Consider the following 25,221-nt stretch of genomic DNA (forward strand, 5'->3'; position numbering starts at 1 on the left):
TTAAGATGAAACCAATGCGAGATGGTCCAGTTAGATCCTAGCCGGGTTTAAGGGGGTTGGGGTCCCGGTCACATGTTGGTGTACGCTGGGCAGAATTTTGACTAGTTCTGAGCCTGCATTCGGACACCCCTGCACCGATTGGGATGAAACCAATGCGAGGTGATCCAGTTGGACCCTGGATAGGCTTTAGGGGGGTTAGGGCCCAGGTCAGACCTCCCGTTGGTGTGCGCTGAGCAGAACTTTGACCCAGGGAACCTGTTCTGAACCTGCATTCGGAAACCCCTGCACTGATTGGGATACAACCAATGCAAGGTGGTCCAGTTGGATCCAGAACAGGTTTTAGAAGGGTTAGAGTCCTGGTTGGACCTACTGTGGTATATGCTGGGCAGAATTTTGACCCAGGGAGCTTGTTTTGAGCATTCCACTAGATGAATTTGGATGAAAACTTAGACTGGTAACATTGGATCCCAGAAGACATACTAGGGGGTTGAGGACCCAGTTGGATGCTGGGCAGTACTTTGACCCCGGGAGCCTATTCTTGCCCTTCCACTGGATGGATTTAGATGAGATTTAATATAAAAACAAAAATGACACTTGCCAGCCACCTCATGGGTGTATTGGAAGCTAAGCTGCTAATTATTTTTAAAAGGATGACAGTTACATCCAACTCATTGATAAATTAAAGATTTAAATCCTGGCAACGCCAGGTACTTCAGTTAGTAATTATATAAATGTTTTGGTTAAAGTCCGTCCCACAGTTTCAAATATTGTAGAACATTTCTAAAAACTGGTGCAAAAGATGCAGATGGTCTTGCCCATAATGACCATATTCTAAATAATTTTTCTAGTCTATTTTAAAACTTAAAGTAAATGCCTGATGGGATCAAGAAGACTTCTTTGCACCAGTTTTCATAAATCTTGAATTGAACTATCAGACTGCATTATAACTGTTCTCGAAATTAGTCGAGCCGATTGTCTGCAACTGTCTCACCAGGCAACTCTTGAACAACTTCCTCCACAACCATCTTCAATCCGGCTTCCGCCCCCTCCACTCCATTGAAACCGCCCTGGCCAAAGTTACAAACAACCTTTTCTTGGCTTCATCCAGGGGTCACTTCTCCCTCATCCTCCTGGATCTCACCACGGCTTTTGACACCATCGACCACCCCCTCCTGTTGCAGACCCTTATTTCTCTCAGGTTTTCTAGCTCTGTTCTCGCTTGGTTTACCTCTTACCTCGCCAACCGCTCCTTCTTTGTATCTACATTTGGCTCACCCCCCCCCTCTGTTCTCCCTGTAGGAGTCCATCAGGGCTCCATGCTTGACCCTTTACTCTTCTCGCTGTACACTACCTCCCTGGGTGATCTTATCACTTCCTTCAGTCTTCAGTATCACCGCTACGCTGATGACATTCAACTTTACATCTCTTCCCCTGATCTCCCCCTCCCATCCTTTTCGCATATCTGACTGCCTCTCTGCCATTTCCTCTTGGATGGCTTCACGTTTTCTTAAAATCAACATTGACAAAACCAAACACATTGTCTTCCCTCCCTCTAAATCCTCATCCCACCTTGATCTCTCTATCACTGTTAACAACACCACCATCTCTTCTGTTTCCCAACTCCACTGCCTGGGTATCACCCTTGACACCTCCTCTCTTTTGCCCCTACATGCAATCTCTTACTTAATCCTGTCGTTTCCAACTATGCAACATCACCGGCATCCGACCCTTCCTATCTCAGGATGCCACCAAAACCATTATCCATGCACTCATCATTTCCCATCTTGATTACTGTAACCTTCTCCTCACTGGCCCCCACCGCTCCCACCTCGCCCCCTTTCACTCTATACTTAACGCGAATATGAGACTTATCTTCTTTTCTCGCACTTATTCTGCTTCCCCCCTCTGCCTTGCCCTTCACTGGCAGCCCTTCCCCTACATAATCCTTTTCAAACTCCTCATCCTCACTTACAAGGCCCTCTCCCACTCCACTGGCCCATACATCTCCAAACGCCTCTTCATTCACACCCACTCCCATTCCCTGCGATCGGCCAGCGACCGTCACCTCTCCTCCACTTTGATTACCACATCCAATGCCACAATCCAAAACTTCTCCTGGGCTGCCCTCCTCCACTGGGACGACTTCCCACATTTTATCCAACTGTCCCCCAATCTGTGCTCCTTCAAACAGGCACTTAAAACTCATCTGTTCCTCAAAGTCTACCAACCTTCCACCTAACCATTTCCTTACCTCTCTCTTTCCCTGTTTCTATACGCGCTCCTCTTCAGCGTGATCCCCTCCACTGACTCCCCATTATGCCTGCGTCTGTTTGCCCTCCCTTTAGTATGTAAGCTCTTTTGAGCAGGGCCCTCTTCCCCCCTGTCTTTTTATCATTTCTTCTTATCCAGCTTCACTGTACTAGCTATGCTTGGAGCTTCCGGAGTCTTGGTTTTACTCGGTAATTGTTGTGTACTGTTTTACCCTGTATGATCAACTGTTTGTATTCTGTACGGCACTGCAGAAACCATGTGGTGCCTTATAAATAAATGATAATAATAATGTTCATGCTCTCTGGGTAGTCATAGAATATGTGGATCCAATATACAATATTACAAGTGCTTACCTGGAAGAGCATAATCACAGAGTGAGCGAAACAGTATCCTCTCAACTTCCTGCAAGTTGGGACCAACATTCCGTTTCCAGTCTCCTTTTGTGAACTTAGTTAATATGAGGGTCGGGGCTAGTTTTCATAATTTCGGATATCAAATGTATGATTTTTAAGAATTTATAGAAATCTTTTGAAGAAAGGTTAAATTGCTCCTGTAATTGATCTAAAGGTAATAAACCATCTACATTAATTTAATTAATTTGGGATGCAATACCTCACGCATGCCACTCGTCCTTAGCACACATGTGGTGCAAATAAGTAATAATTATACTTACCCATCATCCACCGATATTTTCTGCCAGTGGGGACCGGGGAAATGCATACTGAGATCATCGCGCTTAGCCACTGCACTTTAAAAACACTAGAAGAGTCAGCAAGTGGGGGAATGGCACTAGAAGTTCCAAAACTCCCCCAATCCAGGCTCCTAGAGGAGACCCCTTTTTCAAGTAATGTGGCCCCTGAGAAGTTATTTTCTGGTGATTATGTGTAATCACCTCCTCCATCCTGGCTTCTATAAACTCAGGAAGAAAATGATGGGTCCACTTAGTCGTTATTGTTTGGTGAGCATATGAGATCACCAGACAATAACACACCACACTGTAGAAAACAGTAAGGAGTGCAGGGATGGGGAGGGGTGTTGTAGTGACAGATCTCCCCCAACCTGGCTCCAAGAAATTAGTCCACTCTTTCAAATGATATGTCTTTTTATTAGTTAATGTCTGTTGATCACCAGATAATAACACCCCACATAAAGTTAAAGTGTTTAGAAGACTAAAGTTTGGGGAGGGGGGGGGGGGGGGTTACAATGCTGAGGCCTCCCTATCCTGGCTTCAGTAAATAAAGGGATACCCTCATTTAATATGGTAAGTTGTGTATTTTTTTTTTTTGGAGGGTCAAATAACAAACAAAACCGATATGCAATGTCAACAAGGAAAAAGAAACACATCACGTAAAACATGATATAAAATCAACAGAATATCATAAAAAAATCAGTGCAAAGAGGTCAAGTTACGTGTATAACGATTGACCAGATTTTTTTTTTTTAAAAAAAGATGTAAGGGAGAAAGCAAAATGCCGCGAAAGAGGAGGGCATAACTGTTAGGAACTCTTCCAGCCGGCACAACACAACCCGGAGTCTACTCTGTCAGTCAGGTGTTCACTGGAGCCCCTGATGGTGGGGACAGACTGGGCTGCAGACTGACAGAGGGTCGTGAAGTGTGTACCGACTGGGGAGAACCCAGGCAAGAAGAGTCAGGTCCACGCAGAGGTCAAAAGGCCGGCAGCAGGTATCAGTATCGATGAACAAGCTGAGGTCAGAGGTCACAGGCAGAGAAGCGGAACGGGTAAACGAGCCAAGGATCAGGGTCACAGGAAACACAAGCGAAGTCCAATACAAGCCAAGGGTCAAACACGGGTAGTCAAAACGTAGGTAACAGGATACAGGAACTGGAACAAGCAGGTCAGCAGACTGGAGCACAGAAGCTATAACCGGCAATGAGGCAGCAGACCTCATTGCCTTAAATACAGACACAGACCAATCAGCAGTTGAACACACTCCTGCAGGCTAATTTACTAGTATCCAGCAGGGCCAATCAGGTCTTGCCCCTGACCTACACAGTTGCAGGCTAATGCCTGTTACTAAGCCTAATCAGCCCACAGGCTGCCTGCTACGCGCATGCGCCCGGCTACCAGCACCGCCGGGACGCAGCGCTAGTGTACTAGCGTCTGGCCGTTGCCCTGGTAACGGCCAGACAGGAAGAGGAAATGACGTCCCGGTCGTCAAGGTGACGGCCGGGACGCTGGGGCGCATGAGAAGCGAGCCGCGGGCGGCTGTGAGTACCGCCGCGGCTCGTGACAGTACCCCCCCCCCCTATGAGGAGGGGTCAAGGGACCCCGACACCCAGGTTTTCTTGGAAATTTCCTGAAGAATTCCTTCAATTGTTTGGGAGCATGGAGTTGTCTCCGCGGAACCCAAGAGCGTTCTTCTAACCCGCGGTTCCTCCACTGTACCAAAAAGTGCACCTGTCCTTGCACTTTTTTGGAATCCAAGATTTTCTGAACACTGTACCTCTGTGGCTTGCCTGAAGACTGGGCTTGAGCTGGATAAAGAACTGGTTTTAACAGAGAACAATGAAATGTGTTTGGAATTCTTAACGAGCCTGGAATTTTTAACCTAAATGCAACAGAGTTCACCTGCTTGATGATGGAAAACGGCCCGATGAATTTAGGGCCCAACTTTTTGCAAGGTTGCTTCAGCCTGATATTTTTTGTAGACAGCCAGACTCTCTGGCCAACCTTAAGAGAGCAGATGGTACGGTGTCGGTCCGAATTTTTTTTTGCAACAAGTGAGGCTTGTCTTAAAGATGAGTGCACTTTCTTCCAGATAACTCTGAGATCCCTGGCAGTGGAACGGATCTCCTGGATACCAACGGACTGGAGAGAATACAAAGAGTTCGATCTGGGGTGAAAACCATAATTGCAAAAAAACGGAGAGGTTTTGGTGGAGGAGTGACAGGAGTTGTTACAGGCAAATTCCGCCCAGGGCAACAAGGAGGACCAGTTGTCATGGAACTCCGACGTGTAGCATCGCAAGAACTTCTCCAAAGACTGGTTAACCCTTTCCGTCTGCCCATTTGACTGAGGGTGGTACGCTGATGACAAACTAATCTTGATTCCCAGGAGGGTACAGAATGATCTCCAGAACTGCGCAATGAACTGAGAACCCTGATCGGAGACGATGTCTGTAGGGAGTCCATGGAGGCGAAAAATGTGTTGAATGAACAGGACGGCCAAATCTCGAGCAGAAGGAAGCCTGGCTAGTGGAATGAAATGCGCCATCTTGCTAAACTGGTCTACCACAACCCAAATGGTATTGTGTCCCGCAGAGAGTGGTAGATCAACTATAAAGTCCATGGATAGATGTGTCCAAGGTTTAGCAGGAGCGGCTAACGGAACCAACTGCCCTACCGGGCGAGTCCTGGGAACCTTGTTCCTGGCACAAACTTCACAGGACAGGACGTGACCTTTGACGTCGGCAGATAGAGATGGCCACCATACGGTACGGGAAAGTATCTCTAGTGTTTTGTAGATGCCAGGATGTCCAGCAGTCCGACTGTTGTGTGCTTCAGCAAGAACTGTCTTCCTTAAATGAACTGGGATAAACAACCGTCCTACCGGAGTGTTGTCAGGAGCCAACTTCTGAAACCTTTGTAAGGTACAGCTCAGATCCTGAGTTAATCCGGCATGGACCATGGATACAGGAACAATGGGCTCTGGGTTAGTGACTGGGGCATGATGTGCCAGAAAACTTCTAGACAGAGCGTCCGCTTGAATATTTTTAGAACCAGGACGATAAGTGATAATAAAGTTAAATCGGGTGAAGAACAGTGACCACCGAGCCTGACGGGGGTTTAGGCGTTTAGCTGACTGAATATACTGCAGATTCTTATGATCCGTTATAACGGAGATCTGGTGTGCAGCGCCTTCCAACCAGTGTCGCCATTCCTCAAAGGCCCATTTAATTGCTAGCAATTCTCGATTTCCCACGTCATAATTGGTCTCCGCTGAGGAGAATTGGCAGGAAAAAAAGGCACATGGATGCAAGCGGTGAGTCTGAGGATCCTTTTGTGACAAGATAGCTCCAGCACCGACGTCAGAAGCATCTACCTCGAGAATAAATGGTACCTTTGGGTCCGGGTGTCTGAGGATCTGAACGGACACAAAAGCTTCCTTTAAGGTTTTAAATGCATTTATTGCTTGCCGTGACCAAACAGCCGGATCACCCCCTTTGCGAGTCAAGGAAACGATAGGAGCCACGATGTTAGCAAAACCGCCAATAAATCTCCTGTAATAATTAGCGAATCCTAGGAATCTCTGGACCGCCTTGAGGTTATTGGGTTGTACCCAATCCAGGATTGCCTGGACCTTGGTGGGGTCCATGGAGAAACCCTCTGAAGAGATTATATAGCCAAGAAAGGATACCTTCTTAACCTCAAACTCACATTTTTCGAGTTTAGCGTAGAGATGATGTTCCCGTAGTTTCTGTAGGACTTGTCTGACATGACTCCGATGTGCCGGCAATGAATTGGAATATATGAGAATGTCATCTAAGTAGACAACAACAAAGTGTCCCAGGAACTCACGTAACACCTCATTAATTAAATCCTGGAACACAGCAGGAGCGTTACTAAGGCCAAACGGCATGACCAAGTATTCGTAGTGGCCCGAGAGCGTGTTGAACGCCGTCTTCCACTCATCACCTGCTCTAATTCGTATGAGGTTATAAGCACCACGAAGGTCGATTTTTGTGAAGACCGTTGCTCCTCTTAATTGATCAAAGAGTACAGAGATGAGAGGAAGCGGATAGGTGTTTTTAACTGTAATAATATTCAGTCCCCGATAATCGATACATGGTCTGAGTCCACCGTCCTTCTTGGACACAAAGAAGCACCCAGCCCCTACTGGAGACTTAGATGGCCTGATGAAGCCTTTCTCCAGATTTTCATCAATGTACTCCTGCATGGATTTGGTCTCTGGACCGGAGAGAGAATACAAACGTCCCTTGGGTAGTTTAGTACCTGGAATTAACTCGATGGCACAGTCGAACTCCCGGTGTGGTGGTAAAATATCAGCAGCCTTTTTAGAGAAGACATCCCAGAAGTCATGATACTGGGAGGGAAGCTGCTCCGGAATGGACCGAACCACACGTAGAGGTACTGTCAAACAGGACTGTGAACAATGAGGGCTCCACTGGACAATCTCTCCTTTTGCCCAATCTATGACAGGGTTATGACAGGATAGCCAAGGATGACCTAGAATCAAAGGCACTGACGGGCATTCAATGAGACAAAAGACTATAGATTCGGAGTGGAGAGCCCCAATCCTCAATTGTAGTAGCGGGGTCTCCCAGGTAACCTTACCGCCTGGCAATGGAGCACCATCTAAGCCACATACCGTGATGGCAGATTTGAGTTTAACCCGCGGAATTCCAGCAGAGCGGGCAAACTCGAAGTCCAAGAAGTTACCTGCAGCTCCACTATCAATGAAGGCCGCCAGACCCACAGAACAAGCACTGAACGTGAGCTGTGCAGGAACCAATACCGCATTTTTTGGGGAGACAGTTTGTAGACCTAAGTGAACTCTCCCCTCGTTCCCTAGGCATGCTCGTTTCCCGACTTCTTTGGGCAAGAACGGGAGAAGTGGCCTCTTGCGCCACAATATAAACATAAGCCTTGTGACCGTCTCCTGTCTCTTTCCTCAGAGGAAAGACGGTATGCTCCCAACTGCATTGGTTCCTCACCATCCTGGGAGATAGGAACGAAGGCGGATGGAGGTGATGACGTTTCCTTTTCAGTTTTCCGCTCTTTATATCTCCTGTCAATTTTAATGGAGAGATGCATCAGATTCTCCAAAGAGCTAGGAGACGGGTATTGCACCAGCGAATCTTTAATCTGTTCGGATAGGCCGACACGGAACTGACTACGTAAGGCAGGGTCGTTCCATCCACTGTCAGGTGACCATCTACGGAATTCCGCGCAGTATTCTTCTGCCGACCGTCGGCCTTGTTTCAAGGACCGTAGATGAGCTTCCGTGGAGGCCACTCGATCCGGGTCATCATACAGTAAACCCAATGCCTCAAAGAAGGAGTCTACGGACTGCATGGCTGGACTGGTCTGTGGCAAAGAAAATGCCCAGGACTGGGGTTCACCTGTAGAAGGGAAATAATAATCCCAACTCGTTGCTGCTCTGAACCGGAGGAGCGGGGTCTCATCCGAAAATAGAGCTTGCAGCTCTCCCTGAAGTTCCGAAACAAGGTTCTATCTCCGGAGAACCGATCCGGTAAATTCATTTTGGGCTCACAGATGGGATCTGGAGGAGATTGTGAAGCTTTTGTGGCTTCTTCTTGAACAGACATACGCTCAGCCAATCCCTGCATCATCTGATACAAAGACTCAACATGGCCTGCTAGGGTTTGTGCCGGAGACGGTGTGGATCCACTTGCATCCATCCTAATCTTGTCTCCGTGAGTGGGCCGGTTATAATGTTAGGAACTCTTCCAGCCGGCACAACACAACCCGGAGTCTACTCTGTCAGTCAGGTGTTCACTGGAGCCCCTGATGGTGGGGACAGACTGGGCTGCAGACTGGCAGAGGGTCGTGAAGTGTGTACCGACTGGGGAGAACCCAGGCAAGAAGAGTCAGGTCCACGCAGAGGTCAAAAGGCCGGCAGCAGGTATCAGTATCGATGAACAAGCTGAGGTCAGAGGTCACAGGCAGAGAAGCGGAACGGGTAAACGAGCCAAGGATCAGGGTCACAGGAAACACAAGCGAAGTCCAATACAAGCCAAGGGTCAAACACGGGTAGTCAAAACGTAGGTAACAGGATACAGGAACTGGAACAAGCAGGTCAGCAGACTGCAGCACAGAAGCTATAACCGGCAATGAGGCAGCAGACCTCATTGCCTTAAATACAGACACAGACCAATCAGCAGTTGAACACACTCCTGCAGGCTAATTTACTAGTATCCAGCAGGGCCAATCAGGGCTTGCCCCTGACCTACACAGTTGCAGGCTAATGCCTGTTACTAAGCCTAATCAGCCCACAGGCTGCCTGCTACGCGCATGCGCCCGGCTACCAGCACCGCCGGGACGCAGCGCTAGTGTACTAGCGTCTGGCCGTTGCCCTGGTAACGGCAGGACAGGAAGAGGAAATGACGTCCCGGTCGTCAAGGTGACGGCCGGGACGCTGGGGCGCATGAGAAGCGAGCCGCGGCGGCTGTGAGTACCGCCGCGGCTCGTGACAATAACGCAGGGAGAGAGGAGAAGAGAGACTAGAACAGAGCAGGAAAGGAAGAAAAGGGTTCTCGAAAAGAGGACGGATATATGTAGGTGTAGAGTCAAGTGAAAGGGGAATAAGCCTGAAAAAACAAGAGCCATGGGCTCCATACCTTAGTGAACGATCTTGATGTCCTATTGATGATGCTGGTCATGTATTCCAGGCGCTGAACCTGCCAAACTCTGTTAATAACGGCCTGAAGTGATGGTGGAGACTGCTGCCTCCAGTCTGCTGCAATTTGGCAGGTAGCTGGCGACAAGATATGTCTAGCCAGCTTATTCTCGTGTCGAGACGCCGCGGGCGCTCCCAAGGGCGTAAGTTGTCTATTTTTATAAATGGGCTACCCATATTATTCCTACACACTTTGTGTTATTCTTTTAAGACTACAAATTTGCAAAACATATTTTTCAAGTGGAGATTTTATTCTGAAAAACTATTCCTCTTTTTTGCTGTTTCAAAGGGCCAAAGCAAGAACAATAAAGTATTTTTTCATGTTGTTTAGAAAAGAAATACACACATGCTTTTAGTTAATTTTATTGCAATTTCAATTAAGAAAACACTTGTTTGTCCACGTTGGGTAGATTTTCTTTGCAGTGTTAGGAGGTATAAGCAAACTAATGATATTTTATGAAATTTTAAAATCTTTTTGACTAAAAAGAAGGTGTCATTTATGTGAGTACTGCATAAACAAATTATTGATAATAATGTTGGATTATGACTAGCTCAAAAAGTGCCAGAATGGATTCAGTAGAGACAAAGGGGTTCCAATCCACTTCCAATGTGTCTAGAGTTAATGTAGTCATGTAATCATATTTTTAATAGCTAGTCTTCAACGGGCTAGTCTGAGTTTAAGGATTTTGAAGTAGTGAAAGAGACCAGTCTCATTATTGTGAATATATACATAAAGTTTGGAAGGGCTAAACCACCCTGATTTTTTTTAAGAGCTATATGGTGATATGCCGTTTGCTCTGTGTTTACAGATATAAGTAATCAGTATTGAATGGAGTTTATACAGTATATACATTAACATATACATTATTTTAGCATCATCTTGAAGGCTTCTAGCTGGCCTAACCTGAAGACCTCATATTTTGTCTAAGCTTTTGTTAAGTTAGTGAATTGTAGAATTAATGGGGAAAATTGGAGAGCTTTAGATATTTGTGTACACTTTATAAAAAGAGGCTTTGCTATAGTGGTCTAATATCTCATGTAGAGCCAACTTGACGTGATTACTTGACGTGAAATCTACTTCTACTAATATATTTAGGACCTTTCGGGAAATGTCTGATGCTTTGCATCTGGTTACAAACCCAACCTGTCCAGGGTGTATCAAATGTGGGAAAAAGGGGCTAATTCAGTTTGCTACAAATTTGACATGTTTTTTAATATCTGTATTTAATAAGGCGATTGGGCTATAGTTTTTGTAGTCAGCCTGGGTCCTTTCCTGGTTTAGGGATTAGCACGACTTGGGCATTCAGGATTTCCTCCGGAAAGCTTCCTCTCTGTGTCTGCGTTATATATAGATTTGTTAGGATAGGTTTAAGTTCAGCTTGAAAGGTTGTGTAAAAATTGCTAATAAAACCATCAGGGCCAGTGGCTTTATCTTTTGATAGTATTTTTGATTACTCCTGAATTTCCTGCTGTGTCCATGGTACATTTAGTGATTCCTTGCTATCTTAATTAAATGAGGGTTTTTGAGATTTAAATGATTGAGGAATGCTTAAATGGTATTCCCGGAAAGCTGGTATGTATCTTTATTATCCTTTAAATTGTTAAATAAATTCAGCAAAGTAGTTGGCGAACATATTGTGAATGTGGGATTAGAGATTTTAGAGGTCAATCAGGTGTTTTATTCTATTCCTAGCTTCTATTTCTAGCTTCACGTCCTCTAAGTTTCCTGGCTAACTGCCTGCTGGCTCTATTAACTGCGATGTAGAATTTTTGGTGTAATCAAGTCAGTGCTGCCTGCATGTGTGTCATAAATATTTTCTGTAATTGATTAAATTTAGTTATTTTCTAGGGGCTTTCGAGGAATGTTTTTTGTTCTGGTTTTCTAATGATTGCTCTGCATATATAACATCAGGGCTTCCGATAAGGCTGTTTTGAATTCTTAAGAAGTTAATAAGTAAATAGGAAGTTACAAAGGTTTTGGCTGTATTTTAGTTTGTTTAATGGCATATTGCTACATTAAAGGCTATATTTGGAGTATATTTATGAATGTGCTTTGTTGTAGGGCCCACATATCTGAGAGTGTAAAATATATGCATGAGTATGAGTTATGAACATTGGTAAAATGTGTATAATCATTTTCATCAAGAGCATTGGTTCTCCATATAACACATGGGTCATGTTCCGCTAAGAAGTTTTCTGAATGTGGTTAAAGAGCCTGATTTATCAATGGTTGTTTTGCATTGGTGTGTATGTGGTTTATCTAATATCGGATCTTATACTAGATTACAGTCACCTACAATTATTAACTATCTGCCATTTTAGCTTTAATTTTAGATTTAAAGATAAAAGAGTATTTTAAATCAATTAAGATGGCATCTCCATTGCGCTTGAATGAACCATTAGCAATTTTTTTCCCTTTGATAAATAGAGCCCAAATGCTCCATCTAAATGATACAATATATGTATTTATTTCACAGCATATCCAATAATATGAGGATTAATGAGCTTCAAAGATGTTGGAGCAATTATGTGGCGCAGATTCAACTTTGAGAATTTAGCATTTTCCAGGTCTTTCCATGTGGTCTTTCGTACACTACAGCCATCAAAAATCAAATTCCAGGTGGGATTAATGACTTTCTGAAAAAAACTAATCCAGCTGGACTCATCTGTGCAAGCCACATGTTCTAGGAAGTAGACGGCTCCACCCTGAAACAAAACAATAGAATAAATAGAAATATACATACATATAAATTGAACTACATTTGTTAAAACTACTTGAAGTAAAGTTAACTGTAAAAACAAGCTGGATGTATAAAATGTCATTTCATATAGAGATGCATTTGAAACCACGGTCTCCTCAGCATCAGTTTGACAGGAACCTTATATTAGTACTATGTACTATGTTTTCCTGCTTGACCCCATTCCCTTCCCAACATCATGACACTGCACCTGTTGCATGTTTCCCTGTCTGCACTAACATAATCACATGAGTGATACAGCTCACTGCTTCCAACATGACCAGCACACCCTTATTCCCACATGAAAACTGGGAACACAGACCTGCAAGAGATGAGGATTAATGACAAAAAGGTCCCCTTACCCTAGTCAAATGCAACATAACACATGGTATTTAATTGTGTACTGTACACTATTTTTTTACTTAGAAAATCACTTAATGTTGGTGATTAGGCATACTTGCCAACTCCCGGAAACAAGTTTCTGGGAGAGGGGGCGTGAGTGGAGGGCGGGAAGGGGCGGGGCGAGACCAATCTTGTCATTTTGTCCCCGCCCCCCGCGAAAACGTAATTTACATTGCGGGGGTCGGGCCAAAATGACGTGGTTGGTCTCGCCCCGCCCCCTCTCGCCCTCCAAAATGGCGTGATATCCAGGATCCGGCAGAAATGCTAGCTCGCCCGGGAGCCCAGGAGACTGACCCGAATTTCGGAAGTCTCCCGGACTTTCCGGGAGAATTGGCAAGTATGTGATAAGGTGCTGCAATATTTATAGAAAAAACAAATTGTGCGCACAGTAATTCTAATACAAGCACGGACAAACTGCTGTAGATCATACAGGTTGTCCAGACCTGTCAAAGATATCTGCAAACAAATGGAATAGATCTAGCTCTTAAACACCCGTACTTTGAGTAAGTATATAACTCATACAATATGGCTGATGAGATAAAATACTAGTTTAATAAATTAAATCCAGTAAAATAAATAGGCACAAACAAAAACAGAGATACTAAAATTAACACTTGTAACTGAAATATAAAACAATGTCTTGAATTTTAGGTGTGCGGTGTGTACAGCTGATTAGGTCCAAATAACACGTGACTTCCTGTAGGCGGGTGTAGGTCTGAACGTAGTGAAGGCGGTACCCAAACGTGTTTCTTCACTATTGTGACTTTCTCAATGGGGAATGCATCGGTCCTGTGTGTGTCAGTTTCAATAGTCCACAGGTTTATTGACAGATAGTGAATTGGTTCATCGTCCAATCGTTAACATAATTAGCTTATAAAACGGTACAATGTAGGAATCGATAAGAATACATGGCAGAAAATATTGACCAATAGGAAAGATAGACAATTGGTTACATTGAAAGTGTGGTACATCAACTAAAAGAATAAATATATGAATAAAAAGGGGATTCCTCTAACCTACCATTTTGCCTACTAAAATTACAATGGAAGTACTACTCAAAGTGCTATTCTGTTTAAATCTAATTATCCCAAACATCAAATAGATACTAAGAGCTGTAATGGAAATTGTTTCACATGTAGGTGACATTTTTATTCTGAGTACATATCACTTAACATCTGCCCATCTGTAAACTTTGTGATAAAACCTGCAGATAAAGGGGGATTGTGATTTTAGATAGCAGTTAGTACAATGCTGAAGCTCTAAGGCTTTTAGGAGATTCAGACACATACCGAACATTGAAGTCTGACCCCATTAGTATATATCAAGAACTACTAACTAGTTTAGTGAAAAATGGTTTCCACAAGGGCACCAAAAAAGAATATGATTTCCTCAATGTTAAACATCCAGTCATTCCAGTTTTTTATTATTTACCAAAGATACACAAAAACCTACAGAACCCTCCTGGTCGACTCATAATCTCTGGGATTAAATCATTAACAGCAAATCTTTCTCAATATCTGGATCAATTTCTTCAAAAATACGTGAAACAACAGACATCCCATCTTTAAGACATGATGCAAGTATTACAAATTTTACAAGATATTACGTGGCAGTCTGATTACTGGCTGGTCACAAGTGACGTTGTGTCTATATAAACGGTCATCGATTATTCACAAGGACTAGCCAGTAAACTTAAATTAAATTAAAAAGTTAAATATCATCTCACAAATGGCCATAATATCAAATTAGAGCAAACTGAATTTATTATTGAAGATATCAATTTCATACTCAAAAATTTTACCTGCAGGTTAGGGGCACAGCTATGAGGACCAGGTTCGCTCCGAGCTACGCCAATCTTTTCATGAGTAAATGGGAGGATGAGGCGATATGGTCAGACCATGGCGTTGGAGTGAGCCTGGTCCTCTGGTGAGCAGGTCAGATCCAGTCCATATCCCAGGTGGTCCAAAACCTTGATCAACAATTATCTGCTCAGGAAGAGGCCACCAGAGCCGCGCAAGTTCAAGTCCAGCAGAACCCGTCAGCTCCTGCCGTGGAGCCCAAGCTGAACTTGCCGGATCGATTATCTGGTGACAGAAGTCTCTTCCGTAACTTTAAGGAGAGTTGTAAACTTTACTTCCGTCTCCGATCCCGCTCCTCCGGCTCTGAACAACAAAGAGTGGGTATAGGGATTTTGTTGCTTCAGGGGGACCCGCAGTCTTGGGCCTTCAGCTTGCCTCTCGACAGTCCTTCGCTGAGGTCTGTGGATTCTTTTTCCGAAGCCCTAGGCCTCCTGTACGACGACCCGGATCGGGTAGCATCCGCTGAGGCCCACCTCAGATCCCTAAAACAAGGCCGACGCTCTGCCGAAGAATACGCTGCCGAATTCAGGCGCTGGTCCACTGACAGTGAGCGGAATGACCCAGCTTTACGCAGCCAGTTCCATTTGGGGTTGTCAGAACAATTAAAGGATTCCCTGGTACAGTACCCTTCACCTACCTCCCTGGAGGGACTTATGCAGCTCACAATCAAAATTGATAGACGCCTCAAGGAAAGAAGAGCTGAGAAGGAAGCACCCACTCCCAGTACATTCCTCTTTGTGCCTACTTCTAATATAGAAGCTGCGGAACCTATGCAGCTAGGCGCCTATCGCCTCTCCCAGGAAGTGAGAACTAGGAGACGCACCTTAGGCCTCAGCCTATATTGTGGAACCAAAGGTCACCTTCTGCGCTCCTGTCCCAACAAGTTGGGAAAAGATCAGGCCTAGAGAAGGTGGAAGAAATTCATCTAGGTCTGCAGTTCATTTTTTCCAAAAATGCATTATTAGTTCCTGCTCATCTTTCCTGTGGATCACACTCCTCTGTCATCTCAGCATATATTAATAGCGGTCCCGCAAGCAACTTTATGGATATCAGTTTGGCCAAGTCCATTGGAATCCCTTTCATGAAAATGAATTCCGCTATCACTGTTTGTGGTTTGGATGGGGGTCCCTTACCCGGAGGCAGGATTTCCTTCATGACTCCGCCCTTTACGACTTACAGTTGGGTCTCTTCATTCCGAAACCCTGTCTCTTCTCCTCATTGATTGCCCTTCCATTCCACTAATTCTGGGTCATCCCTGGCTCCACCTCCATAATCCCGTGATCAACTGGAATCTTGAAGAAATTACTCGTTGGAGTAGTCACTGTTCTCAAAATTGTTTGGCCATGTCTCTTCGGCTCCTGCAGCCGCTACCGGATCAACTGCCTTCTGCGTATCGTGAATTCCAGGACGTGTTTTCCAAGAAGGCGCTGATTCTCTACCTCCACATAGAGACTTCGATTGTGCCATTGATTTACTTCCAGGATCCAAGTTGCCCAAAGGAAGGTTATAATCCCTTTCTGGCCCTGAGACTGGCTTGAGGGAGCAGTTCATACAATTTCAGTCTTCACTGATCATAAAAACCTGTTGTACATTGAGTCTGCCAAACGGTTAAACTCCAGACAAGCTCGATGGGCCTTATTCTTTACCCGTTTTAATTTTGTCCTAACCTACAGACCTGGCTCTAAGAATACTAAGGCGGATTCTTTGTCCAGGAGCTTTCGACCTCATCAACTACCCACTGGTGAACCTTCACCTATAATTCCGGCTTCTATCATTCACACCGGGTTGACTCAGGACTTAGGAAACACCGTACGTCAGTTTCAAAAGATAGCCCCTGCTGAAAAACCTGTGGGGCATCTTTTTGTGCCGGTGCATCTACGTAGAGCTGTCCTCTTTGAGGTCCATGAGAACAAATCGGCCGGGCATCCGGGTATCTCTAGAACCCTTGAAACCCTTACACGTTCTGTATGGTGGCCTTCACTGTCCTCGGATGTTGAGAACTTTGTCCGCACTTGTGAAGCTTCCGCAAGAAACAAAACCTCCAGAATCTCTCCTTCAGGCCCACTTATGCCTTTGTCTACACCTATGAAACCCTGGACACATCTGTCAATGGATTTTATTGTGGATCTGCCATACTCTTCAGGAAACAACACTATTTGGGTGATAGTAGACCGTTTCAGTAAAATGTCCCATTTTGTTCCTCTGACCAAGCTCCCTAGCGCTCAGAATCTGGCTGTGTTATTTGTACAGCATGTTTTTCGTCTTCATGGTTTACCCATTGACATAGTTTCGGACCGGGGCCAGGGCCGGATTAACCATAGGGCTAACTGGGCTACAGCCCAGGGGCCTATGGCATCCAGGGGGCCCTTGAAAGTGCTCAGCAGCAGTATTGATCGGGCGGGGGCGCCCCTGGCCTGATCAATGCTGCTGAGCACTTTCACTGCGGTCCTTCTCCGGCGCGCTGTAGTCTCCTTACTGAGGAGACCTCGTGAGTCTCACTCTCACGAGATCTCCTCAGTAAAGAGCGTACAGCACGCCGGAGAAGGAGGTAAGTGCCGGTGGGGGGCGGGGAGCTCGAATCACTGGGGAGGGGCCCTCACAGGGGAATGGAGGCCCCCTTAGCCCAGGGGCCTCCATTCCCTTAATCCGGCCCTGACCGGGGCTCCCAATTTGTTGCTCAGTTCTGGAGGTCCTTCTGTAGTATCCTTGGGATTAACATCAGTCTCTCTTCAGCCTATCACCCTCAATCCAATGGACAGACTAAATACAGAAATGAACCAATGAGAGCCTAGCTCTCTAATTGCAGTCAGACTGGCCACTGTTTAATTAATTAATTAGCCCGCAGGCTGCTCGCATATTGCACATGCGCCCGGCTGCCCCATAGTTCATGGACGCGGCGCTGACCTACTTAGCGTCCGACCGTTGCTACGGCTGGCCCCGGAAGTGCCGTCCCAGTCATCATAGCGACGGCCGGGAAGCAGATGAACTAGGAGACGCACCTTAGGCCTCAGCCTATATTGTGGAACCAAAGGTCACCTTCTGCGCTCCTGTCCCAACAAGTTGGGAAAAGATCAGGCCTAGAGAAGGTGGAAGAAATTCATCTAGGTCTGCAGTTCATTTTTTCCAAAAATGCATTATTAGTTCCTGCTCATCTTTCCTGTGGATCACACTCCTCTGTCATCTCAGCATATATTGATAGCGGTCCCGCAGGCAACTTTATGGATATCAGTTTGGCCAAGTCCATTGGAATCCCTTTCATGAAAATGAATTCCGCTATCACTGTTTGTGGTTTGGATGGGGGTCCCTTACCCGGAGGCAGGATTTCCTTCAGGACTCCGCCCTTTACGACTTACAGTTGGGTCTCTTCATTCCGAAACCCTGTCTCTTCTCCTCATTGATTGCCCTTCCATTCCACTAATTCTGGGTCATCCCTGGCTCCACCTCCATAATCCCGTGATCAACTGGAATCTTGAAGAAATTACTCGTTGGAGTAGTCACTGTTCTCAAAATTGTTTGGCCATGTCTCTTCGGCTCCTGCAGCCGCTACCGGATCAACTGCCTTCTGCGTATCGTGAATTCCAGGACGTGTTTTCCAAGAAGGCGCTGATTCTCTACCTCCACATAGAGACTTCGATTGTGCCATTGATTTACTTCCAGGATCCAAGTGGCCCAAAGGAAGGTTATAATCCCTTTCTGGCCCTGAGACTGGCTTGAGGGAGCAGTTCATACAATTTCAGTCTTCACTGATCATAAAAACCTGTTGTACATTGAGTCTGCCAAACGGTTAAACTCCAGACAAGCTCGATGGGCCTTATTCTTTACCCGTTTTAATTTTGTCCTAACCTACAGACCTGGCTCTAAGAATACTAAGGCGGATTCTTTGTCCAGGAGCTTTCGACCTCATCAACTACCCACTGGTGAACCTTCACCTATAATTCCGGCTTCTATCATTCACACCGGGTTGACTCAGGACTTAGGAAACACCGTACGTCAGTTTCAAAAGATAGCCCCTGCTGAAAAACCTGTGGGGCATCTTTTTGTGCCGGTGCATCTACGTAGAGCTGTCCTCTTTGAGGTCCATGAGAACAAATCGGCCGGGCATCCGGGTATCTCTAGAACCCTTGAAACCCTTACACGTTCTGTATGGTGGCCTTCACTGTCCTCGGATGTTGAGAACTTTGTCCGCACTTGTGAAGCTTCCGCAAGAAACAAAACCTCCAGAATCTCTCCTTCAGGCCCACTTATGCCTTTGTCTACACCTATGAAACCCTGGACACATCTGTCAATGGATTTTATTGTGGATCTGCCATACTCTTCAGGAAACAACACTATTTGGGTGATAGTAGACCGTTTCAGTAAAATGTCCCATTTTGTTCCTCTGACCAAGCTCCCTAGCGCTCAGAATCTGGCTGTGTTATTTGTACAGCATGTTTTTCGTCTTCATGGTTTACCCATTGACATAGTTTCGGACCGGGGCCAGGGCCGGATTAACCATAGGGCTAACTGGGCTACAGCCCAGGGGCCTATGGCATCCAGGGGGCCCTTGAAAGTGCTCAGCAGCAGTATTGATCGGGCGGGGGCGCCCCTGGCCTGATCAATGCTGCTGAGCACTTTCACTGCGGTCCTTCTCCGGCGCGCTGTAGTCTCCTTACTGAGGAGACCTCGTGAGTCTCACTCTCACGAGATCTCCTCAGTAAAGAGCGTACAGCACGCCGGAGAAGGAGGTAAGTGCCGGTGGGGGGCGGGGAGCTCGAATCACGGGGGAGGGGCCCTCACAGGGGAATGGAGGCCCCCTTAGCCCAGGGGCCTCCATTCCCTTAATCCGGCCCTGACCGGGGCTCCCAATTTGTTGCTCAGTTCTGGAGGTCCTTCTGTAGTATCCTTGGGATTAACATCAGTCTCTCTTCAGCCTATCACCCTCAATCCAATGGACAGACTGAAAGAGTGAACCAATTGTTGTAACAGTGTCTATGTTTCTACACTACTGAGTTTCAAGACAATTGGTCATCATTGCTTCTGTGGGCTGAGTTCGCATATAATAACGCCTCTCATTCCTCCACTCAAACCTCTCCTTTTTTCTGTAATTTTGGCTTCCATCCGGGATCCAATTCCTTGTCCTTGCTCAACTCTTCTGGCTTTCCGGAGATCCGTTCCACAGCTTCATACCTCAAATCTGTTTGGAAAAGAGTGCATGCTGCATTAGTATGGGCCTCTTTCCAGTCTAAAAAATTTGCAGACCGTCATCGGAAGGACTGTTCATTTAAGGTGGGGCAATAAGTCTGGTTATCCACCCGCAATATCAAGCACAGACAGCCCTGCAAAAAACTGGGCCCTAGATTTATTGGCCCATTCCTGATCACCAAACAGGTCAATCCTGTCGCCTTCAGGCTAAAACTTCCTCGTTCACTTAGGATGCCGAACACCTTCCACTGTTCTCTTCTGAAGGCTGCTATTCCTGCATGCAAGTCTAGGCTCCGTTACTTACGAAAGTCTCAGCCTGTCATCCCAGAAGGCCACAAAAATTTGTGATGGAGAAGATTCTGGACCCTAAAAAGGTCCAGGGACAAATCCATTTCTTAGTTCAGTGGAAAGATCGTGGTACTGAGGAACAATCCTGGATTCCTTGGAGACGCCTGCACGCCCGCAAACTCATTGAGGAATTCTTCAAACAATTTCCTGGAAAACCTGGATGTCGGGGTGCCTCCCAGCCGCTGCGACTCTGTCATCTGCTTCCCGGCCGTCGCTATGATGACTGGGACGGCACTTCCGGGGCCAGCCGTAGCAACGGTCGGACGCTAAGTAGGTCAGCGCCGCGTCCATGAACTATGGGGCAGCCGGGCGCATGTGCAATATGCGAGCAGCCTGCGGGCTAATTAATTAATTAAACAGTGGCCAGTCTGACTGCAATTAGAGAGCTAGGCTCTCATTGGTTCATTTCTGTATTTAAGGCAGGGAGGGCTTAGCCTCCCTGCTGGTTATAGCTTCCAGACTTCTGTGTTGCTGCCTGCTGCTGTGCTGTTGGTGTTAAACCTTTGGACCGCCGTTTGCCGTATATGACCCCTGCCAGTACCTTGGATTTGTCTTTTTGCCTGTGCCCTTGACCTTCTGGCTTGAACCTCTGATACTGCTGATTTGCACGTGACCCCGACCCCTGGCGTATTTTCTGACGATTCTATCTAGCAAGTGACCCCTGACCTCGGCTTATTCTCTGGATACGCTGTCTGCCATAACCCTCTGCTCCTGGGTTCTCCACAACCAGTACACATCACACAACCCTCTGTTAGTCTGCGGCCAAGTCTGTCCCCACCACTAGGAGCTCCAGTGAACACCAGACTTTCGGAGTAGATTCCGGGTGTTGTTGTACTGGCTGGAGGGGTTTCTAACACAGAGGGGAGAGAAAACAAAAGAAGGAAGTTAGACAGCAGTAAGTAGATAGAATAGAGTAGAGGACGGTGTGGCGGGCCGCCATTAGATGAAAGGAAAAAAGAGAACAGAACAAAGGATCGCAAAGAGGAGGGGGAGGTAGGGAAAGTGAGGTAAGGGGCTGAGGAGAGGTAGCAGATGGAATGATGTAGAAAAATCATATGACAAAAGGAGTTTGAATTTGAAAAAATGATATCCAAGGCGCCCACACTTTATTAAATGATTTAGAAGTATTGCGCAATATGCATGTTATATACTCCATTTTGTAAGAATGCCATACTCTGTTAATAATTGTCTGCAGTGTAGGCACAGCGGATTGTTTCCAGTTAGTGGCAATTACAACAATTTATTTTAATCACTATGTAGAGCACAGAGAAGAAGGAGTCACATCAACATTTAACTGACTATAGTCCATGGAGTTAAGAAACTTGCTGAACAGTGCTGTACTTAGCTGAATGCCAATATAGATTTATAAAGAAATACAGTACAGAACAATTCACCTTTGTATTTGCTCTTCCATGCATATTTATTTGAGACCAAGCCATACTGGAAACAAACCAAAACCGGCCTGCCAAAACAAACAATACACATTTCTGTAAATGTACAAAATCAACTTAAGTAACTATAGTAGCACAGCAGGTACTGACCTCAGTACACACTGACACTTTAGAAGCATTCCACCAGTAGTCATTATCATACACTGATTAATTGATCAAGAGGGAAAAGTTATAAACAACATACAAAGTTACAAAGCGGAGCAAAAGAAACAAAGAGAACATGTACTATACTTTTCAGTTTAGCAATCATTTTCCCTGTGTTGCTCCACATGGCCCTTGTGATCTTCAGAGGAATCAAACATTCCTATTTTCTAAAGTACTGCTTAAGCTGCATTATGCTTCATTCAATTCTAGTTGTAGGGAATGCAGCTAAAGTGAAGGACCAATACAGGCTGACCACCATGTGCATACACCCTTAGTAATTATCCTTCCAAACCTTTGTCAGCCACCACTGATCAAAGTCCTAACCTTTTATCCACTAAACGATTACCTTAGAATCTCCAGTACAAATTGTCCTTTTTGTACTATAACAGCAGAGTTTTGGTTATTTAGTCAGATGTTGTGAAGTGATTTTTGTTGTCTGTGATGGAAGGGTAACAAAATATTCCAAAACATTATATTTTTGCCATACCTTACAACTGTATATATGTAAACTACTTGAAACATCATAATATAGTTTCTTTGTAATTTAGATATCCTATTGGAATTCAATATGTATCAATAGTTATTGCAGCTCTGTTTCTTGCTTAAGTAACTTAGCAGAATATCTTAATGTAATTTAAAATTAATTTGGCTGTGTAGATATCTTGAAATACTATTTAAAAGATGGACAGGCCTAAGCCTCCCTAAATTATTTAAGGCTTTAGGAGTAATTAATGACTAGTGTGCTAGGATTTTTTTCCTAGCTTTGCATTAAGTGCTCCTTTTCACATATCTACCCATCCTGCTGTCAATGCACTTTGCATCTGCTATAATCTGAAAAGAGCATTACAAATAGGATGAATGGTTTCTTTGGCCTATTATTATTATTATTATTATTATTATCATTTATTTGTTAGGCGTCACAAGGTATCCGCAGCGCCGCACACAGTACTAACAGTAGACTATACAGGGTGAAACCATACAGAACAATGAACAATGTACCAATACTTCAGAAACTCCGGCTAGTCATATGCAGTAAAGACGGAGCGGAAGAACAGGTATGGAGACAGGAGGGGAGGGGGCCCTGCTCATACGAGCTTACATCCTAAGGGAGGGTAAACAGACCAGGCACAAGAGGAGCCAGTTGAGGCAAGAGGAGAGAAGGGAGGACGAGCAAAGGGAGGAGATGGGGGTTAAGTAGATGGTTGGTAGGCTTTGAGGAAGAGGTGAGTTTTGAGTGCACGTTTGAAGGAGCACAGAGTAGGAGAGAGACGGATGAAACGAGGGAGGTCGTTCCAGAGAAGGGGGGCTGCATGGGAAAAGTCTTGGATTCTGGAGTGGGAAGAGGTGATAAGGGTGGAGGAGAGGTGGCGGTCGTTGGCCGAGCGCAGGGAGCGGCAGGAGTGTGAATGGAGAGGAGGTTAGAGATATAAGGGGCAGTAGAGTTGGAGAAAGCCTTGTAAGTTGTGGTGAGGAGTTTGAAAAGGATTCTGTAGGGGAAGGGGAGCCAGTGTAAGGCAGGCAGAGACGGGAGGCAGAGGAGGAGCGGCGTGAGAGGAAGATGAGTCTTGCGGCCGCATTGAGTATAGAGCGGAGGGGGGAGAGACGGGAGTGGGGGAGGCCAGCAAGGAGGAGGTTACAATAATCAAGGCGGGAGATGATGAGTGCGTGGATGATAGTTTTGGTGGCATCCTGAGAGAGAAAAGGAGGGATGCGGGCGATGTTGCGTAGTTGGAAGCGACAGGCTTGGGCAAGGGAATGAATGTGGGGGGCAAAAGAGAGAGAGGATTCGAGGGTAACACAAAGGCAGCGAAGTTGGGTGACAGAGGAGATGTTGGTGTTGTTGACGACAATAGAGAGGTCATCTTGGGATGGGAGTCTGGGCGGAGGAAAGACAGTTTTAGACAGTTTTATTTCAGTTTTAGAGATATTGATTTTGAGAAAGCGCTCGGACATCCAGGAGGAGATGGCGGAGAGGCAGTCGGATACCCGAGCGAGGAGTTTGGAGGAAAGATCAGGAGAGGAGATATAGAGTTAAATGTCGTCAGCATAAAGGTGATACTGAAGACCGAAGGAGGAGATGAGAGCACCAAGTGAGGAAGTGTAGAGCGAAAAGTGTAGAGGGCCAAGAACAGAGCCCTGCGGGCTCCTACGGTGAAAGGGTAGGGGGAGGAGGAAGAACCAGACGTGGATACAGAGAAGGAGTGATTAGCGAGGTATGAGGCGAACCAGGCATGGGCAGAACCAGAGAGGCCGAGAGAGAGAAGAGTTTGCAGCAGGAGGGGGTGGTCCACGGTGTCAAAGGCTGCAGAGAGGTCAAGGAGGATGAGTACGGAGAAGTGACCCTTGGATTTGGCTGATAGGAGATCATTAGTAACCAACTATTATGTTGTACTATTGTGTTGTAAAATTTGAGTGCCCCCTTTAAATTTTAGAATGTACCACATCCTATTTCAGTACAAGCTGTGGTATTGGTACAGTGTCAATACATAAAAAACACATGGAAAATGTGTTAAAAGCGAACCACTAAAGAATAGCCATTTTATAAACATATGTGTGGTCAAACCCTAAAGGTGATGGATGGGCCACCACAACTTATACTTATGGGGTTGTCATATTAAATAGTTTTTAGTAGACATAAATGTAATAAACACTATATACTAATCTACCATATATGTGTTTTTGTTTATTTTGCATGCATCTTATTTCCTTACTTAATCAGATGAGATGGAAATGGCAGGGGGTAGTACTAAATTGAATTTTCTGACTTTCACTGCCCTCCCAGAATGTCAATAACTTGTAGCAGGGACTACACTACAGCAATAACGTTCAATAAATGTTTTACTATTTTCTTGTTAACCGAATTCCAGTTAGAAGTAAAATGAATGGTTAACTGTACACAGCACAGATCTCTTAGACTGAACCACACCTTGAAAACAATGAGTTTCTTTTTTTTAAAGAATTCAGTCTTTGAGTCACAACCTTTTCAGTTTAGTGTCACACTTTGCCTCTGGACCCTTTGTTGCACTTTTCTTTCTCATTAAGGTATGCTTCCTCTCCTTATATGTCCCTCTTATTAACTGTTAACGCTCACTGCGGGGCACATTAAATATACATAAGTGTAAATAAATACACTTCATTACATACAACTTTATTCTTGCTTAAGTTCTTATTTTACTTTAGTCATTATCCCTTAACTTTTACTTTCAATAACTTCCTTTTTTTTTTTTTTATTATTCAACATTATTATTACACTCTGCCTAAACATTATTTGTAATATGTAGACAGACAGAACAGAGTGTAGGATATGCACATGCATATGTGCAATATAAAGGCACATCAAAACGCATGCGCAAAAAAAAAAAGATTTTTTTAAATAATTTAATTACTTAATAATAAGGTGTGCTGGAAGAACACAAGTATTCTC

General features: G+C 45.1%; 1 protein-coding gene across 1 annotated transcript in view; it reads right to left on the reverse strand.

The window, feature by feature from the left end:
- Positions 1-12,119: 12,119 nt before the first annotated feature.
- LOC142141139 (thiol S-methyltransferase TMT1A-like) overlaps positions 12,120-25,221 on the reverse strand; it is a 28,533-nt gene continuing 15,431 nt past the window's right edge. Inside the window, exon 2 of the mRNA XM_075199293.1 lies at positions 12,120-12,380. Coding sequence (XP_075055394.1) covers positions 12,141-12,380 — 240 coding nt within the window. The 3' untranslated portion in view covers positions 12,120-12,140. The remainder of the gene's footprint in view (positions 12,381-25,221) is intronic.

This window comes from Mixophyes fleayi, chromosome 2 (assembly GCF_038048845.1).
Source record: "Mixophyes fleayi isolate aMixFle1 chromosome 2, aMixFle1.hap1, whole genome shotgun sequence".
NCBI classification, from domain to species: Eukaryota; Metazoa; Chordata; class Amphibia; order Anura; family Limnodynastidae; genus Mixophyes; species Mixophyes fleayi.